Genomic DNA, 20,660 nt, shown 5'->3' with positions numbered 1-20,660 from the left:
TGCTTGGCTATGCAGCTCTCGTTTCTGTTGTTGATAGGTTTCTTGCTTGGCTCTGCAGCTCTTGTTTCTGTTGTTGATAGGTTTCTTGCTTGGCTCTGCAGCTCTTGTTTCTGTTGTTGATATGTTTCTTGCTTGGCTCTGCAGCTCTTGATTCTGTTGTTGATAGATTTCTTGCTTGGCTCTGCAGCTCTTGTTTCTGTAGTCGATTGTTGATAGGTTTCTTGCTTGGCTCTGCGGCTCTTGTTTCTGTTGTTGATAGGTGTCTTGCTTGGCTATGCAGCTCTCGTTACTGATGTTGATAGGTTTCTTGCTTGGCTCTGCAGCTCTTGTTTCTGTTGTTGATAGGTTTCTTGCTTGGCTCTGCAGCTCTTGTTTCTGTTGTTGATAGGTTTCTTGCTTGGCTCTGCAGCTCTTGTTTCTGTTGTTGATAGGTTTCTTGCTTGGCTCTGCAGCTCTTGTTTCTGTAGTCGGTTATTGATAGGTTTCTTGCTTGGCTCTGCAGCTCTTGTTTCTGTTGTTGATAGGTTTCTTGCTTTGTTTCTGTTATTTCAGGTATCGTGAACGACTGTGAAATATTAGGTCGCCTTTTCTCTACATTATTTTCTGGGTACTTCTCTTTCTCTACATGCATGGAACAGAATGATTAGGTGACCATGATTGTAATCATGTGTTAATTGTACGTGTCCACATTATGCAGATCTCTTCATCGGTGTGATTACTTGATTATGTAAATCTAAGTTGATTGCTACGTTTGAGACCTCTAGAAATATGCATGGTTCTAATTTTGAACTCAAAGGCATTGGGTGCAGCATACATGTGTAAAATTGAACAAGTACTAAAATCAGTTGTGTACATGACCTCCCTAACACGGTATGGTCCGATTCCGTAGTAGTTACTGGCATTTGGACGTTTTCCAGTAAATTATCTACAGTGGACGAAGACATGCCTTGTAAATTTTTATTACTTATGTCTGAGGGACGTCTTTTTGTATAAAATCACCTCCACAGACATTCTTACTCTGCACTCGATGTATCTTCTGTTCCAAAAAGAGTGTTTGAAATGCTGCAATAAAACCAATTTCCATCGCCATAACACTGCGTTGGTTTTAGACGGGAGGGGGTATCTGAAGGATATAGTAGTCCTGACACCTGGTCAGTTTCATTTCTTTGAAAGTCGATGTACAAATGTTGGGGGAGTGCATATTTGTCTGAAGCTTTATGGTATAATGGTGCACTAAATCTTAATTGTTGCCATCCTTTTGCAGCTGCGCTTCTTAAGTTTTTGTACAGAACTGAGATGAATTGTAGCCTAGACTCACCCTATTGATACACATTTCAACATAACTCATTATGCAGTAAATGGATAAACATAATTATCTAAATCAATATACATTCTAATGGAGACTGATAAACACAATTATCTAAATCTAATGGAGACTGAAAAGTAAGACAGGACAAGTGTGTTAAATAAGTCTTAATATGATAAAATTCATTACTTATAATTTTCAAATAATACAAAAAAATGCGTATGTACTAAGGTTATAATATAGATACTACACTGTGCTTCTGATAATTACATGTACATGTATATAACACAGAGTGAGAATAGATAATAGACCAGACCGAGATTCGTTCCGGGTCTCGTAAATCTACAGTGAGGTGATCTGTCAACTTAGCCATTTACTACTAGCTTCTCAAGTTCTAGTCGATCTAACTGCCATACTTGTATCTGACGAAAATATTGTAAATATAAACTAATATATCAGTGTGTCGTCTTATTTATCCTAGAATTAATTGATATACCGGTGTTAGTAGATCTGAATGATGCAATTAATATAATTTTGACTTAAAATCTTGTTAAAATTGATTAACTCTTAATAGCAAAGTAAACACTTACCATATTTATAGACTATAGTCACTTTTATCTTAATGGGCTTGGACACGATTTGAGCTGAAAATTTTTCAAATTTGATTTTTCCATTATGAATGTTTAGAATTCTTAACTAAGGTATTTCTTCTAATGGTCAGCAAAACAATTTGAATGTCTGGGTGTTGAGGTATGTGGGGGATACAACGCTCACAATTCATTGTTATGTAAACAAGGCTCGTGTCATGTTTTTGTTTACATAGGCTAAATATACTGGTAAGTTTCTTTAAAGCAGAATTTTCAATTTACAAGTTTATTCTGAACACAGTTAAATAGTTTCTGTAGTGTTTAGCACATACGATTTTGTTTTAAACATGCTATTTTCTATCAAGCAATCTATATGTAAACAAAAACATGACACGAGCCTTGTTTACATACGATGTAACAAAGAATTGTGAGTGCATATGAATATGATGGATGTGGCTGTCGATGACGATGATAAACTCAAATTATAGACGGCTGTGTAACTCTTACGTAAGTTCTGCTATTCGTCAAGTCAGTCTGTCAAAATTTAGGACAAAGCTAAAAAGATTTTGTAAAAAAGTTATTTGTTTGTACAAATAACACATATCGGTGCTTATCACTGATAACCATAATAAAGAAGATTCGGGTAGACTTATTACAGACCAACTCCTTGTATAAACTTTAAATTTTCTCGCTATGCCTTGACAACATGAATATGTAAGTTATGCAAGGAGCTCGTCGATCTGATAACGTACTATCGACACACGGGTTTTGTTTATTCAGGGGCCAAAACAATAACTGAAAGCGAAAAATAATTAAGGACAATTTCCATTATGATGCTGTTAATCTGAAATTGTTTTGTGTCCTTTATTGATGCAGTTAATTTTTTTTTGGGGGGGGGGGGGGTTGTTATCTTAAATATTACATATTTTGAAATGAAATGTTTAGATCACTATGATGAACAGCTACCCATCACGTGATAATTTAGCCAGACGGAAGGCGTGATAGCCACTATCGTTACAAACGTATAACCAGACAGAATGGATTACTTACCTGTTAGTTACCAATCACCTGTGTCTGGGACCCCTTACAATTCCATGCCAGTTAGGGATCTATTGAAATCTTTGCTACACGAAGAGTTGGGAAGCCATCAGTTTGTTAAAAAGGAACCATCGAAGTGGACACACTCTTTCCAACTTCATCATCATTTTCATCCTGGTGAGGTGAAAGTTTTCATAAAAGACGGCATTTTAAAAGTACATGCTAAACATATGAGAGGGGACGATGAAGAAAACTGTGACATTCGAGAGTCAAAGAGGAGTGTTTCAGTGCCGGATGATGTTGACAGAAGCAAACTACATTGTCACAGTTACGGACATCAGCTGATTGTCGAAGCTCCTCTAATATTGAACGAGGAAGGAGAGCAGATAAAGGTCGAGGAGAGGGACGACATTCCTGAAGACGATAACAACACCGATTCTTTCAGACAAGACATAGATCTCTCCGTATTCAAACCGAATCACATCAGCGTACAGCGTAGAGGAAATGACGTCATTATCAGGGCTGACCATAAAAAAGAAGAGAATGGCGTCAAAGTATCGCGATCATTCCACCGCGAATTTAAGATTCCATTGAACGCTAATCCCGAAAAAATATGCTGCCATCGAAACACAAAAGGAGTTCTAATATTTCAAGCCCCATTGAATGCTGAACACAATGACTAATTTGATGACAGTCAAAATGAACAATTTTTTGTGATCGCAGTATCAGTTTGAGCCAAATGCTTCGTTATCAAGGCGAGTGGTTAATGCTTACTGTACTTTCTAATTATTCAACTTGCAGTGTGATTTCAAATTTGTTAATAAATGATTTCAAATCTATCTCATATTGTCGACAGTGATTTTAACTTAGTTTTAGACTCTCTTCAGTCGTAAGAGTGACTTCTATAATCACGGGAAAAATTAAGAACATCGAAAATATCAGATGAATATTGTATTGAAAAATTTATCAATGTGTCAGATCGTTGGTCTCGGGAGGGGAGGGGGTCCTTCGTTTCAAATGAAAGGTGAAGATAACGAACAGTGATCAATCTCATAACTCCTACATCAAGCAATACAAAATAGATAGTTGGGCAAACACGGACCCCTGGACACACCAGAGATGGGATCAGGTGCATAGGAGGAGTAAGCATCCCCTGTCGAATGAGATGTATATAAGTAATATAATTATAAACCTTTATAAAATGATAAATATGGAATACTATCATAATTCATAAGTATAACTAACACTGAATACCTACACGATTTTATGCTGATCATGTTGTAAACCAATCGCAACTTCTTGGCTTGCCGGAAAGGCCCGAGAATGTGCGATTGGTTGTGGAATGTTCTGGAAATTGGTTCAAGACTAAAATCACGGATAGAAGATCTTATTTAAAGCAATACAAGCTGTAACTGACGGTAAATAGATTGAAAAATAAAAGAACAAATATTTAACATATTTGTGATTGAACATATATACATTCATTGAGTCAGAGTGAATCTGAAGCAATAAACCCGTCAAATCAGCAAAAAATGTCGATTCATGAATTATTGTCATCCTGTCAGTAATTCCTGCTCATAATCTCCGATATGCATTGGCTTCGGAGGTCACCAGTTCGGATAAAGGCAAAAGTGAGGCACTGAGCACGTGTCGTGCCAATTTTTATAGCAAATTCACTATCAAAATTTCCTGTCAATGGCACATTTATGTAATTATTACTTTCTTACACTTCTTGTCAGAATGACTTCTTGTCATTCATAAAACAATGTAATATTTTAAAACAAACGAAACATGTAGTTACTCACGTCAGTTTCCACCTTTGTATACAAATCTTGGGGGTATACCGATTAGGTGTTTTGGTGCATATAATTGGATAGTTGAAAAAATACCGTCAGTTTCAGCTTCTTTTGCTTTAATCAACAATTATCAAAACTAAGATCATCGATAGACAACGGATTAACTTCATATCGTATTTTCAAAAGTTGCCATTAAAAAAAGAAATCAAAATTGGCTTAGATTCGCAAAGCTTGTCCGTCACTGTACTTTCAATTTTGCTATTTCAAATTGTGGGAATTTGTTTACAAGGGGTAAAATACTTTTATCTTAAAATTCTGCATCATAAATTAATATTTTTTTTTAGCGAAGTTATACCTCTTTATAAGAATTTACAAAGCGTTTTACAAGAATTTTGAAATGTCGTCATTGACAGATGTGTTAGCGAGTAGCGACACCAATGGGTAGAGAATGGAAAAAAACACACCAAAAAACAACCAAACGTACTTTATATGCCCCCCCTCCCCTCCCCCCCCCCCGTCCCCTCCCCCCCCCCCGGTGGCAAAACGTCATTAACGCACATGTAAATTTACACAGTATACAGTGTATGTGTGTATCTACAACAGAGAGTGTAGTATGTATATATATTCATTGACAATGAGTTCAATCATGTACCCATTCATAGAGAGAAATTTTTACAATATCTCAGATCATTACTATTGCAAGCTGGTCTGAACGACTCTAATTATGCCGGTCACTCATTCAGAATAGGAGCTGCTACAGCTGCAGCTGCGGCTGGTGTCGAAGACCATGTAATTAAAGAGCTAGGCAGATGGTCCTCCCACTGCTATGTCAGATATATCAGAACAGATTCAGATGTTGTTAAGAAAGCTCAAGAAAAATTAAGCGCATGTACTTAACATTGTGTATTTTTATATGTTTAAATATATAATATTCTTCCTTACGACCTGTTTTATCACATTTCATTGTCATATCCTTGGGGGCTTCACTCACTACTTCGTTCATATGGCGTTCATTCCTTGGGAATTCTACCCCCAAGTCTATGATAGGTTCTTTCTCGTTTATATATTACTTTGGTATGTGTGTGTTAATGAAATGTCTTGTATATAATGGTATTACTTAACCTATATAGTGTTAGTGGTTGTTTAGGTATGATATACACTGCACTTTATCTTTGATGCCCGCTGGGATCGGCCTCGGGCAGGGTCTTGTCTGCTATGATGCCTGCTGGGAGCGGCCCCAGGTATGTTTCAGTCAACTATATACTTGCGGGTATCGGCCTGCTTGCGTTTCTGTTTAGTCTGCTTTGATGCTAGCTGGGATCGGCCAATGCTTGTAGGCCTGTTGGGATCGGCCCCAGGTCATCTTTGGTGCTCTAAGCCCGCTGGGATCGGCCCCGGGCTTGATTCGTTGCTAAGGCCCGCTGGGATTGGCCCCGGGCACACTTTGTCTTTGATGCTCGCTGGGATCGGCCCCGGTCCAATGCTTGTAGGCCTGCTGGGATCGGCCCCAGGTCATCTTTGGTGCTCAAAGCCCGGTGGGATCGGCCCCGGGCTTGATTTGTTGCTAAGGCCCGCTGGGATCGGCCCCGGGCACACTTTGTAATTATTTTTCTAATTAGGTCAGGTTTGAGAGATATTTGGTTAGGATAGTAATGAGTAGCCCCCAGAACGCCAAACTTCAATTTATGTTTTATATGTGTTGGTATTTTATACAAGAGGTATTGATATGTCCATGTATGTAGTTTTTATATGTAGGGGTTTTCATGTGAACCCAAATAAACTCTAAACTTAAACTCTAATGGTTGTTTATAAATATATAACAACGACAATTCCTGATCTTATCAAGTCAGCAAGTGAAACATCTTGTGTTTGATATTATTTTTAATTAACAGAGATTTTGTGACCACAGCACTCCAATCCTAAATAGGGAGGACATCAAACAGTTTCTTTTTAAACTAAATACATGTACTTGTATCTTAACATTTAGATTATTTAATGAGATGAACTCTCAATTTCATTCAAGCATAATTTGTCGGTTAGTCTTTTAGCTATTTCATATCTGTTAATACTGGGCAAGACTAAAGGCCGGAATGGAGGTAGTGGTACTCAAAAAAGTACCTATATCTCCGTTAATACTCATCATATTTTTATTCAGTAAAAAATCCCATAATCTATGGGGCTTAACATTTTATTATTGATAAGACTATGAAAACCCTGTCGGAATGAACGAAGGTTGTAAAAAGTTAGTGTTTTCCCAGTGTAGTCGGTGCCACATATTTCTTTATATCTCCTAAAATATCTAATATTTTCTTATTCGGTAAACTTTCCCACAATCGATGGGGCAAATACTTTCAGAATATAACAAATTCATGGCATTTAGATGATTTCTAATACATGAAAATCCTGCCGGAATGAGTAAATGTTGTGAAAATATGGAGGCGTCGTGAAGAAGTATGTATTGTATAATCTGTAATATCTCGTAAAACAATTTATATTATCTTATTCGGATAAATTCCAGAAATCTACGGGGCAAGATCTTTTCAAACATATATGATTTTTAGCATTTTGTTAATGGTAAGTATATGAAAATCATGTCGGAACGGATAAAAATATGCACATTTTCACGTCAAAATCGAAGAGTCGGTATTCAGCCACAGCTGTTGACCTAAGGTGTGAAATTCATAACCGTGAAGTGAACTTACTCTTCTGTAATTAAAACAATGATAAAATTGTAATAAAAAATTCAACATAGTATTTAAATTTGATTTTTATTCACGATAATGTTCAGTACGCAACCATTCATTACAATCGGGTGAAACGTTTGCACACTTTGAATGCTTCCAAACATCACAACATTTTCTCCCCACTTTATAGTCACATCCTACCCTTGCATCCACCCAATCGGGAAAACCACATGAACAACAAAATTGAATTTTAACAATTTTATGTTTTAAAGTGTCATTAGAAACAAAATTACTATTTTGTGGAAATTTAGTAAAATGACCGTTTTCGATACACTGAATTAGATGTTCCCTTATACACTCGGTTTTGAAAAATGTTTTGCTCTCAAAACAATTCTCATTATAACAAAATTCCACTAAATTTGCAATGGCAAATAAACCACAATCGTTATCATTTTCTTGCTGTTGAATATCTAAACAAAAATTATAGGAATAGACTTTTTAGTCCTCCCGTAAATTAGTGACAACTGAATTTCAAGTGTTGGTGTATTAACAGTGTGGTTTTTCATATTACTTAAGCTATCCAAAATACAAACCTCGTTGTCTTTAGACTCCACAGATAGAACCCAATGATCCCTACCCGTGTGATGTATTTGCACTGATGGCGGTGAAGCAGATTGAAATTGCTTGTTACATTTCCATGAATTTGATTTAATGTCGAAATTGGAGCAAGATTTGTCATTTGAAGACCATTTTAAATATGATGAAACTGATTAGAGATAATCTGTAGAGTTTGGTTCATGATATCAGAGCAAATCCATCCCCGGGGATCTAAAATAGTTTCTTTATGAGATAATTTAAGAGAATAAACCCATTTTTTATCAGAATCATTTTCAAGCGCTAAGCTTAGCTTAAGCGCTTATTGCCGCCAGTTGGATTTTGCTTTCGTCATCACGTTTCCGGTTTATCGCCACCTATAGGCGAATTTATGCATCGCTGTAGTCAAGTCGTGTTTAAAGTAGTCGTAATTTTGCAACCGATCTAGCACGGGGATAACATTCATATCAGCAGTTGCATTTTTTCCCCGGAAATACAGTTCGTTGAACAGTGAATAAAATATGTATAAAAAAGGTGATATTTTTGTTCTCATTCTTGGGGAAAGTGAGACACAGATGCAGGTCATTCTTCAGTTAAAATTCCCATTTGAATCTGCGTCTGTAATAATTAAAGTGATTCAAAATCTAAAATTGAATAAGAATATTTATATGAAACCGTTTTAGCTAGAGTGCCTTTGCATTGTTACCTTCGCATGGCGCTTAGAGACCAGGAAAATCAATTTGAATGGTGCAATCTATAATTAAGCTATACACGAATCAGGAGGGTTTTCCACGTGTGTTTTGGCTGCTCAGTAAAATTTTTGTCCGACACAGCAAAAATGTGTGCAACACAGTAAAAAATTAACTGATCCGCGTCCATTGTGGGGCAAGGAAAAGATAAAAGGTACAATGTTATATTATATTATATTACATTATATTATATTATATTATATTATGGAAGACAATACCCCGGTTTCAAGTATTCAAAACACCGCGTGGAATTTTACGAGGGCTGTATACTGAAATACATATGCTTAGAACAAGTGTTAGATAAACATTACCATTGTGTCAAGCATGAATGTGAAATGGTTTGCGGTCCACAGAACGCTACATACAACGAAAGTAATCGTGTTTTCAATTTCTTTGTACTTCAAACAAACAATTGACAATGACATGCATATGCTACATGTATTTCCGAATGTACAAATGATGAAGAAGGGGGAGGGGCATGGATGTACTGTCGTTGTTCCCTGTCCCCATTTTGTTTTCGCTGAACGATCTTTTCATATAAAAAAAGATGCATTTAGTTTTTTTGTGTGAGATGCCTCTTCATTATTTCTAACAGCGGTTTGAACATTACCGTTTGAAAATTATTTTTGTAACTTTTCAGTGCCTAGTTTGGGATTCTCATTTAGCTACATTTACATGTTGTAAATTTTGCATATTTATTGCGAGTCACTTCTGTTACGTTTTTTTTTCTTCATATTAGAACTCCTACACAAGCTTCGAATCTTATGGTTTTTTGCTAAGGTTATTAGCATTTTCATATAAAGAACTGTTTTATAAAATTAAAACAGTAGCAATGTGTATTATGTCTCATTCAGACAAACGGATGAGTCTCCTTGCAATATGAATATGAGCTTTTACACAAGAAGTGTAATACACACAAGTTGATGAGTACAGCGTTTAATGTACCTGTGTACAAACTCTTGGGTTTTGTTTGTTTGTTGTTTTCTTGTTTTTTTTAGATTTACGTATAACAAACAATCACTACAATTGCTAAATGTAAATCCATGCTTATATGTTAGTCTAATTTATCATCATATTTGAATTAGTATATCCTCTTGCACTAACTTTCATGTTAAAAATGAGCTATCTCCACTCTTGTTGATGCCGCAGTATTCAGTTTCAAAGTAATATTGCACATGTATGATGAACATCTTTTCTAAATAACTTCCTAACTTTTGTTTTCAGTTATACATGTATTTATCGGACTTATTTGGATTCAGATTCTCTCCAATCTGATTTTGAATTGAAAATAACTTCATTATTGATTACAAAAAATAATTCCACTTTCATTGTTTGATTGCTATTTACAGATAATTATGCACTGGATTCTGTAGTACAAGTCATATACACATGTAGATGCATGTTTATGTGTGTATTCAAATGATTTCTGGTAAGGTAATGAAATGGATGTAAAGCGTTTAATAATCCTGCATTATTGGTGTGTTTTGACGTGTGGTATTAATTTTGTTAGTGTATGTGGTTATGTGTAATTTTCTTTTTTGTCCAGTTTGTTTGTTCCTTTCTATTATAAGTGACTTACATATATGTATCAAACTATTGATTTGTTTCATTTCAGTTGTATTCTAAAAATATTTCATACACTATTTAACTACAACTGTTTTCACATTTTCTACCAAAAATGTTCTTCTCTATAACATCACATCTGTAAGAGAAAAAAATGCATAGTCATGTAGAGCATTTAATGATCCAGGGACCGGAGCAGAGCGGATCAGAAACCCTTGCCTTGGGAAGATGGGTGGGAGCTAAACAGGGTATAAAGTGTTCATTTGTCAAATATTTGAATAACATAGCCTTAAATGCTATTGATTGATTGTATTTTGTTTAACGTTCTTCTCAATAATTTTTAATTCATATGGAGACGTCACCAAGACCGGTGAAGGGCTTCAAATTTAGGCCTATGCTCGGCGCTTACGGCCATTGAGCAGTGAAGGTTCTTTAGCATGTCACACCTACTGTCACACGGGACATCCGTTTTAAAGGCCATCTCCGAGGACCCGTGACATTCACACCTGATGCCGAGAGTTTGGTGATGGAACTGTCACTACCTGTTTAACGAACTAGGTCTGTCGCGGCCGGGATTCGAACCCCGACCGCCCGTATACAGAGCGAACACTTTACCTCTGGACCACCGCAGCGGTGGTAATGCTATTGATACTAAATTCTGATTATAGATATTTAATAAGAACAGGTGTCCTTCACCAAAATTGTAAATTTCATGATCCAAGGACAGGGTTTTAGTTTAGTTTGGGATCAAAATTATCATAGTGACCATTGTTTTAACAACATCGTATAAAATTTATATTTCAACGAGTTGAAAAATTTCAGGACATTGCTTCCAATCCATATTTGTTATTTTCTTACAGAAAATGTACTACTTAGTTATGTGAAAATAAAGAATAATGCATAAACCCTTTTTTAATGTTGTTCCTGCTCATTAACATTACATACAGAATTCATGAAGTCAGCTTAGCGCTTTTCAGTACTTTCAGTACTTTGATTACCTTCATGAAGTTCCCTTTCTTCCAGTTTGATTTTTTTAGCCTTACTTGCTTCCTTACTTACCTCATTTTCCAAGGCAGCGGCAGAATCAGGAGCTGGTATGACATCTTTGTCATAATCGTTCGGTCGCGGTTTTTTTCCTCCCTGCTTTTTTATTATTACGTTTCAAATTATTTTTTGACAGTTGTTTAAGATTAACAATTTTTTTGTCTCTGTAATATTGTCCCCAATTTTAATTCGCGCTGCCAAAATGTGATAACAGGTTCCCGTAGCCGGACATTGACACGCTTCTTTTGGAAACAATGTTACCGCGTATTTTTTTATCATTGTTACCGTTAACAATGAATGCTTTTTGATTTTCTACAAAAGTAATGCCATTATTTTCTACTGTTAACTTAGCCAAACATGCCTGTGACATTGTGGTCGAATCTTTCGCGGAGATTTCAGAAATTGTTTGACCACCCGTTTCAATAATTTTTACATCAGAATGTTTATCAATAACAGGATCACACAACCATCACAACAAGGTTCGGAAGGTAATTCTAAGTTCCCTAACGTACCCCTAACATAATCTATAATCTCACCAGGTTCTAACAATTTCTTTACAATCTCATCTTTTGGTATCTGTATACAAGAAAAAATTCTAATAATTGGTACTGACATTCCACATTGAATATTGTAAAAATATCTGTACTGCAATAATTGTAAACTTAGCGCCAAGGCATCTACTGGAAGTTCTTTACCGTTTACATGTAATTTCAAAACATTGTTTAGACTTTCTGATGCATTGTTAGTGATACCTGAACAGGGATTATAAAGGCCTGGGAATTCTTGTAGTATCCACTTTGTTGCATGTTCTAAAATGTCAGTTTTTAAACATGTATTAAAATAATTCACAGCTGATTGTGACCATTTTTTTGTAATATCATTTATAACTTCTTCCACGTCATCCCCATCACTCTGTAATACCTGAACTAAACCCTGTACATACACTGATATTTCATTGCTCTGAGCACCATTCTTTTGCAACCAAAACTTAAAATCCCGTTTCAAGTGATTCCAACAACATAAATTTACACAATTCGGTAACATTTTTCTTATAGCATTTGATACACCCTTTTCCCTATCAGTGACAATTGCAATTTTCTTTGTGGTAATTTTGGTTGTTTTTTTGTTGTTGTTTTTTTTCCAGTTATATAATCAAATAAACGCCCGTGACATTTTTTGATACTTACGCTCGTGGACCAAAAAGCTGACGGTATACTTGGTTTGCTCTCAAAAAGTACATGTCTGAAAATCAGGGGAGTAACATAGAAATCACCAAGATTAAAAGTAGTATCATAGCCCATGCAAATTGAAAAACTTGATTCATCTATGTCTAACAACTGATTAAAAATTTGAAACATTTCTGGTAAACCTAAAATAGCTACCAAATCAGGAAAAACTTTAATTTCGTGAACGAATCCATCTAAATGATAGCCTAGCAAAATTAAGTTATAGATTTCGTCTTTGCTTAATTTCTTTGCATTATTAACACTTGTTGTGATGTTCTTGAGTTGTTTTACATCGCGAGCGTTCCTGACACCGATATATTCACCGCTGGGGACTCTATTTGCTGCATTTAATTTATCGAAAATTTGAGATGGCAACAATCCATTTTCAGAGTCATCTTTAATTTGTTGAATAATAGATGGACAAGTTCTCACGAATCCATTTTCTTTTTTGCTGTTACCATGCGGTAGTGATCTGTAGGAAGTTTCGTCGCCGACGTACAGTATTCACACTAGATTTCGGTTCGATTACAGGAAGTAAGCACTCCGCGTAAAATTTGTTAACCCGATTGCTTTTTCTTTTTTTTGACGAATTCTTTCGTGTTGTTTTGATCTTGAAATATTTTCGCTGGAGTTGATCACCCCCCTCTAATTTGACAGTTGAACTTCCGTTGTTGATCCACTGGTATTGATCGCATCTTTCTTGTTGTTGACCACATAGATTCCCCCCCCCCCCCCCCCCCCCCTTTGGCTTCACCGGTGGAATATCACACACTTTATTAGTATCCGGATTTCACAGAATGTCGATGATCTGTCGTTGGTCCATGACTTCATCCAAAGCATACACAGAAACACCACCGCCTTTCACTCTGGCACTAGACCTCACTACAGCCACACTATCCTGAAATAAAACCCTTGCTTCCTCTTGCTCTCTAGAAGCACTCTTCCTTACACACTTGACCGCTGTATTCTTGTTCACATTTTTCTTCTCCGTGCTCACTTGTACTCTTTTCTTCTTTTCCACTCTGACATCTCTTGGTCTCCTTGTAAATGTTTCCTGTTCCAACGTTGCAGGTGAGTATCCTGTTAGGAATGTAGCGCGATTCTTCCTCAAATACTTCTTCGTATTCTTCGTCACTCTTGTCCAGGTCGATGCGGGCTTCGATTCCAACGGTGTGGACGTAGACGAGGTGACAGGAGGACTAGCAGACGACTCATTCTTGCGACCAACAGGCACACTTGTTGACTTGCTGACTTGTTAACTCTTCGGCACACTTGCACTCACGCTGGCATACAGTCGAGGTGACACACGCGATCACAGAAGACACAGACGCGGGCAAAGAAGACACAGTTGACGTCGATTGCTTTCCTGTTGCAGCTATCGAGGAATCCAACGTTGCACGTTCCTTCAAAACAGTTGAAATCGCGATGATCTTTACGTTGGGGTTTGCATCCCAGATGTTCTTTAGCAGGTAGCGGTGAAGAGTGGTGCGGGGGTCCTTATCTGGAATGTTGTTCGTTCCTGCATGGATGACAATGGTCCGGAAACCCCTAACAATCCCACAAAGGAGAGCCCACATCTGCTCCACACGGAATCCCGATGAAAATCGCACGGTGGAGTCGTCGCCCAGCACACGATGAAGGTACTTCAGCTGAGAATCTCCCACGAATAACACAGATATTTTATCACACAACACACTTTCTCAAACTAAAACACACAATTATATTTATGTGGTTTCACACTGAAAGAAAGCATACACTAAGCACAGTAGAGAATACGAAGAATCGTAGCACTATGGGTTTTGAGAATTATATACACCTGTATGATACAAGTAATATGGCAAAGTGATGTTCAAGGAAAATAATCTGATATTTAAATGTTTCCACCGTATAAGTATGAACCAATGAAATTTAAGATATATGTGATCATTAATACGCAAATTAATTTATAATTGAACAGCTTCTGTTGGCACGCTGCTTCTGTGCAATGAAAACTGCATAATGATATTTAATTCAGCTTGGGTATATTCTAACTCACTTTGAAGATTTAATTATTCAGTTCATTTCCATTATCCGGAAGGGAAGCCGTCTTCTCATTAGACGTAATGCATTTTTCACACCTATCGGCATATCTTTAAAAACATTGACTCGATCGCCAATTTGGGCACGGAATTTTGACGATCTCCGCTTATTCCGGCAGGCTTTTCACATACTAAACATGCACATATTTCTAAAAACCTTTACATGTTTTAAAAGATCTTGCCTTGTAGATTGTGGGAAAGTTATCCGAAAAAATCAACATGCAATATTTTTTTTAGATATATGATTTTATAAAACAACGACTCCCATATGACCTCTCCATTTTCTCCCCATATTTTCTCATTCCGGCAGGATTTTCAAACACTTTCCAGCAAATATGTGCAACTTTTTTTTTATATTTTCTAAATGGTATTGCCCTATGCTTTATGGGAAATTTTACCAAATAAAAAACTATCAACTATAACAGGATTTATAGTAAAATATTTGATACCCAAGATACCAACTTTTTTCAATCACTGCTTATTCCGGGAGGGATTTCTATTAGTTGTCATCTTAGATTTTAAAATTGTTTTTTATATTCTGAAAGGTGTTGCCCCGTAGATTGTGGGATTTTTTTACCGAATAAAAATATGATGAGTATTAGCGGAGATATAGGTACTTGTTTTAGTACCACTACCTCCATTCCGGCTTTTGACCTGCCCAGGTACTTGGGTACAAGACTGCCAGTCTGATCGACTTGGCTCAGACACCGTCACTTGGTACCCTCTGTGTTTGTGACAACATTTTATAATATTGTTTTACTTTACTTCCCATATAGCGTACTTAATGACTTTTCCAGTCAGTATTGTGATGATAATTGAATACAGGTCTATGTCGATCAATGTAGACTGAACCCTTAACATGTTATTTATGGTACACATGTGTAAATTGTATCATGTAGTTATAATGTTTAATTGTTAATTTGTATATGTCCCCTGAGGGTCCATGATTGGTGAATAAATATAAATAAAAATATATAATAAAGTTGCGCCCCCTGTAACCGCAATTCCTGGATCCTCCCCTGACGACGGAGAGTATACTTGACAGCATCTAGTTTCGTTTCGCATTTTACAGGTACCCTATTACGGAACCATTTCTGGATCAGAAAATCGGGCGAACCATAACAACGATAGATAAAATGAATACTGAATTAATATTCAAATAATAACTTCTTCAAGTCACTGGTTCCGCAAAGCAACAATATTGGATCTACCAGATCCGCCATAAACCAGAGACGTTTACAAACTAAATATTTAGATCTACATGTGCATGCATAAACTAAGTATGTTCATCAAGGTCATTTAAAAATAGGTGTGTCACTTTAACAGTCATATCATTGGCCACTTTGAAAAGTTCAGCACCAGCTAGGCTAACAGGTATTGTTCCATTGTAGTGTTTACTTAGTACACTCGCTTGTTTATACGTTAATGTACCTGTTTGTTAACTATACTTTGAAGTATCCAACTGTTTAGAAAGCTTGATTTAGCTAATTTGATGTAAGTTTGTATTTTGACATTTGTTCATTCTGCGTTTTGGTGATCTATAATGATGGACTAACTACTAAATAACTACTTTCTTGTTGTCTTCCTCATTTATTCAGTACAAAACACATATTGTGCAGGTGTTGGTATTGAGCCCCATTGACAGTCCATTTCTTAATTTGTTAAGTTATTGTTAATTAATGTTTGTCTTTTAAAGAGCAGATGCACATTTATAGCCAAACATATAGATGCTAGTATTAAGTGATCAAGTCTACATCATAAGGCAGCTTACATTTGTTAAGGATCTAGCTTCCCCAGTTGAGGAATTTAGCACTTGTTGGGACATTAAGTGCAGACAATGTATTGTGCAATAATATTATACATTACCAGGGGCGGATCCAGGAATTGCGGTTACGGGGGGGGACGCCACTTTATGAGGCAGGGGGTCTGGGGGCCGTCTTGAGGCTCCCATTGGGTCCAGGGCGAAGCCCTAGTGGGGGCCCAGGGGGCGATCAAAGCTCCTGGATTTTACAGATTTTATAGGGCTTGAAATAGGGATGTCTCCTATTTAGTCATTTGTACTATTTTTTATCATTTTTAATAAGGTGAAATTAGTAAAATGACGCAAATTTTTAGGGTTTTTGGAAAAAATTAAGTTCTCCCAATAAAGTCATTCAAGAAATCAAAAGATTTTGTCATTTATTGCTCCGGGAGTGGAAGAATTATTGCTTCTTTTATTGTTTAGTACATTTTTCTGGTATCCATGATTTAACTTAAATTTTAAAATTTTAGGGGGACGCGCACTGGCTGCGCCTCCCCCTTAAATCCGCCACTGATTACAATTATAATCCTTAGTAGCTAGTTCAATATTTCACTGATTACAATTATAATCCTTAGTAGCTAGTTCAATATTTCACTGATTACAATTATAATCCTTAGTAGCTAGTTCAATATTTCACTGATTACAATTATAATCCTTAGTAGCTAGTTCAATATTTCACTGATTACAATTATAATCCTTAGTAACTAGTTCAATATTTCACATTTCGTCACTTAAGGAACTGGAATTGGTGATTATGTCACAGAAAGTTATATTCAGAGCATAAACAGTGTTCGACCTTAACGCCTGTCCCTTGGCTCAAGATCAGCAAATAAACGGAAGGATCAATAAATTTAAAACAGTCTGTCTGTTGTGCTTGTTAAAATGGTAAAAGCTAGGTGGTTTCACCCCAATTACCTATTTGCACTGAGCGGATTCGCCCCAGGCGTTTACGTCCCAATTTCAATGCAGATAATATAAGGTAGAAAATTGGGTTATAGTCGAGTGGTTTCGCCTTGATTTACTATAGTTGAGTGATTTCGCCCCAATTTATATGTTTATCTATGATTTTTTTATGATTGCTAATTTTCAATACAAAACGCTTTTCAAAATAAGATATTTCTTAAAGAGTTCACAAAATATTCAATGACATTTGATAATGTTCACTGTTTCCTCGTTGACTTTAAATGTATATATTATCTTTATAGAATCGATCCTTTTTCGAAGAGCATGCATTCATAAAATAGTATAATGATTTAACGAATCTCAAAATTCGACACCTTTTTAGAATGATCAACTGCTTTCACTTAAATATCACCGCTTTAAGTTTATGTTAATTAAATTCTTCATTTTGTGATTTATATAAATATCTAAAGATTGAATAAAATCACATAATAGACAAACAATAATCTTATCTAAATGCTAATCATGTTTCATATGATAAAGTTTACTTATTGATTTTCCGCAATAAATGCAGCTTGCCATGTCAAAAATTGTAGGTTAATGATAAAAATGGACATACCTTGGACATTGATAAATTGCAGCATTAATTGATTTCAATTATATTGTTCATCGTTAAAGAAGAGTATGCACTGACCAATCGCCCCAACAACTTTTGCTGTAGATAAACATTAATTACATAGGCAATCGGAGCGAAACCACTCAGGGCGCATTCACTTAGGACAATGGGGCGAATCCACTCGGTGCGAATAGGTCATTGGTGCAAAACCACCCGGATTTGTTAAAATCATGTTTGGTTGGAAAAGACCTTCACCCATGTTAAAAAATAGAATTTAAGATAAACACATGTAGATGAAATTGACTCCCCACTTCATTAGAAAATTGTTTATGAAATACCTACCCTGTATTTGATGATGTTCATCAAGAAATCAGTTTCCTTTATGAATTCGTTTAGTCTGTAAACCATTTAACATCAAGGGAATGTAATAGTTTTCTGATTACAATGTTCTAAAGCAAGGTTACTTTTTTAGAATTCCGATCGGACTTGGTTCAAATTAGAAAAATATTAATATTTCTGAATTTTGACCATTTCATTTCAATTTCTTTTTAAAATATATTTCTCTGATATATCTCTTTTCTAATTGACATGGTTTTTTTTAAGAGTTTATCCGATTTAAAAAATATTAGCGAATAACGTTTTCAATTTTCATAATTTTTTTTCTTATTTAAAAAATCTGAGTCATTTAGGCATGTTTTTTTTAGATATTCATATTATGCATCAAATCACAGCAAAATTTAGACTCTTGAGTATCTTATTTGCAAACAAAGTTACCCTTTTTATCATTCTGGGATAAATCACGAAAAAAATCATATAAAATACTTGAGAGCTTGTATCACTTTTTTGATGGTGAAATCATACTTCATAAGAGGTGCTTTAACGAGCCATTAAATGAAAATTTAGTGTAATGAGCTACCTTAAAAACTAAATGCTTATTTAGGAAAAGCACTCAGTCTGAAAGGGATGTACCAAAATTCTGAATTTCACAAGCAAGGTTCCAAATCAATAGTGAAAAATTACCTGGCCGCTACACCGGTGCTATAGATTTTGTAACTTGGGACTAAGTATACCTTTATATGAAACTAATATGCAGGTGATCGATAAGGGCTGTTGGCCTCTTAATTTATCTTTAACTTTTTGATGATCAAGACAAATTTATTATTTTTCCCTCCCTCTTTCCTTTCTTTTCATTCTCATCCCTCCCTCATCCCAGTCCTCTTCGCTCTCCTAGTCATTCCTCTTCTCTCCCTCATCTTCTCTCCCCCTTTTCTCTCCCCTTTCTCACCCCCCCCCCCCCTTCTGCTCTCCCTCTTCTTTCACCTTCATTTTACCCTGTCTTGCCCCCACCATGATGATGTACGACAGGTCAATGAATGACTTGAAAATATGTGAATCAAACCCGAGACCCCCACATTACTTAGAGTCATGTGATTTACCCACTAAGCTATTCAAGTTGATACCTAAGGGTAGTAGTGTCAGACAAATGACTGAGTGATTGTGTTATATTCATGTGTATTTCTGTCTGCTAATTTTAATTGATGTTTGTTAATTAATAGGAGTTTTTATATTTATTTATAGTATAGTAGGTCCCTGAGTGATACAAAGGTCACAAAGAGATGACAGAAATCAGTAAGCCTGTGATATACAATAGAGAGAAATGGTTGGAGGAAAACCAAAAGTTCTTCTTGCCACCTGTCTGCAATAAAATGATGTAAGTATTTTTATATGACTTGTATTATCTATTATTTGTGCAGTGTTTTGCTGCATGCATACATTTTTCTTTCATAAAATGCACTATGCATCATTGCACGATACAGAATTATACGAATGATTTGTCATGAAGGTAAATACATTCACATTTTGACAATGTTGCACATTCACTGAAAAACTTAGGGGAGGATCTTGAGTATGCTATTTAGCTCCCTTAAGTTTTTCAGAAGCATTTTTATATGAATTATAATTTCTTTGTTTAAACTTCAAAATTTATCAGACGAGTGTTCAATGTATTGTAATTTAGCTGCGAAAAATGCCATACCAAGGTGCAATATAACGACCTCATTGGTAATTATAAACATCATAATAATCAAAGCCAATAATTTGATTGATCGGTACTAAATGAAGAATTCAAACATAACACTCCGAAATTTTGCCGTATTTAAATGGGTAAAGTACATCAGTTGTTTACTGCAAATGGAAAGTTAAAAGTAATCGCATATTCCCAGACCCATGGAAATCATGCAGAATGCAGAAAGCCACAGAGAGAAAGATCTGACATAATCAAGTGCTTGTCACAGTATCGTAATATCATGACAGTTTTAAAAAAATTGCACGATGATGAGTTTCATAATGATTAGTTTCAGGATGTAAGCAATATGCGTATCATATTGAGTTAAATACGGGTGTAAGAAATATAATCATGCATTATTCCGATTGTATTTTTTAAGGGTAAAAGTATGGATCCCATTAATGTCATTGTAACAGTCAGTATTTCATTCTCTACTCAGAGTTCTGTGCGCTACTCGCACCATACATTCCCTACCCAGAGTTCCATGTGGTACTCGCACTATACATTTTCTACCCAGAGTTCCATGTGCTACACGCCCTCTGGTGAGAGAATGTCAGTATTTATGTTTTCCGAAGTACGGAAACCAATTTAGTCATATTTCTAAATTTGTGTG

General features: G+C 35.9%; 2 protein-coding genes across 5 annotated transcripts in view; both read left to right on the top strand.

The window, feature by feature from the left end:
• Positions 1 to 2,320: 2,320 nt before the first annotated feature.
• The window catches only part of LOC125650906 (3-hydroxyanthranilate 3,4-dioxygenase-like), a 50,876-nt gene continuing 32,536 nt past the window's right edge, over positions 2,321 to 20,660 (top strand). The window contains exons 1-2 of one of the 4 annotated variants that reach the window (XM_056139328.1): positions 2,321 to 2,400; positions 19,561 to 19,693. In XM_056139328.1, the coding sequence (XP_055995303.1) occupies positions 19,599 to 19,693 (95 nt within the window). In that variant the 5' untranslated portion in view covers positions 2,321 to 2,400; positions 19,561 to 19,598. Of the gene's footprint in view, positions 2,401 to 15,679; positions 16,160 to 19,560; positions 19,694 to 20,660 lie in introns of those variants that run through there. The other 3 variants (XM_056139330.1, XM_048879484.2, XM_056139329.1) reach the window with 3 other exon arrangements.
• Positions 3,162 to 3,614, top strand: LOC125649350 (alpha-crystallin A chain-like). Its single transcript, XM_048876820.1, has one exon. The coding sequence runs from the start codon at positions 3,162 to 3,164 to the stop codon at positions 3,612 to 3,614; it is 453 nt and encodes a 150-aa protein (XP_048732777.1).

Source organism: Ostrea edulis, chromosome 5 (genome assembly GCF_947568905.1).
Source record: "Ostrea edulis chromosome 5, xbOstEdul1.1, whole genome shotgun sequence".
NCBI lineage: Eukaryota > Metazoa > Mollusca > Bivalvia > Ostreida > Ostreidae > Ostrea > Ostrea edulis.
This window is presented reverse-complemented; position numbering and strand designations above follow the sequence as displayed.

Excerpts from the sequence above, each read along its gene's own strand:
- LOC125649350 (XM_048876820.1), top strand. The coding sequence starts at position 3,162 with ATGAGAGGGGACGATGAAGAAAACTGTGACATTCGAGAGTCAAAGAGG.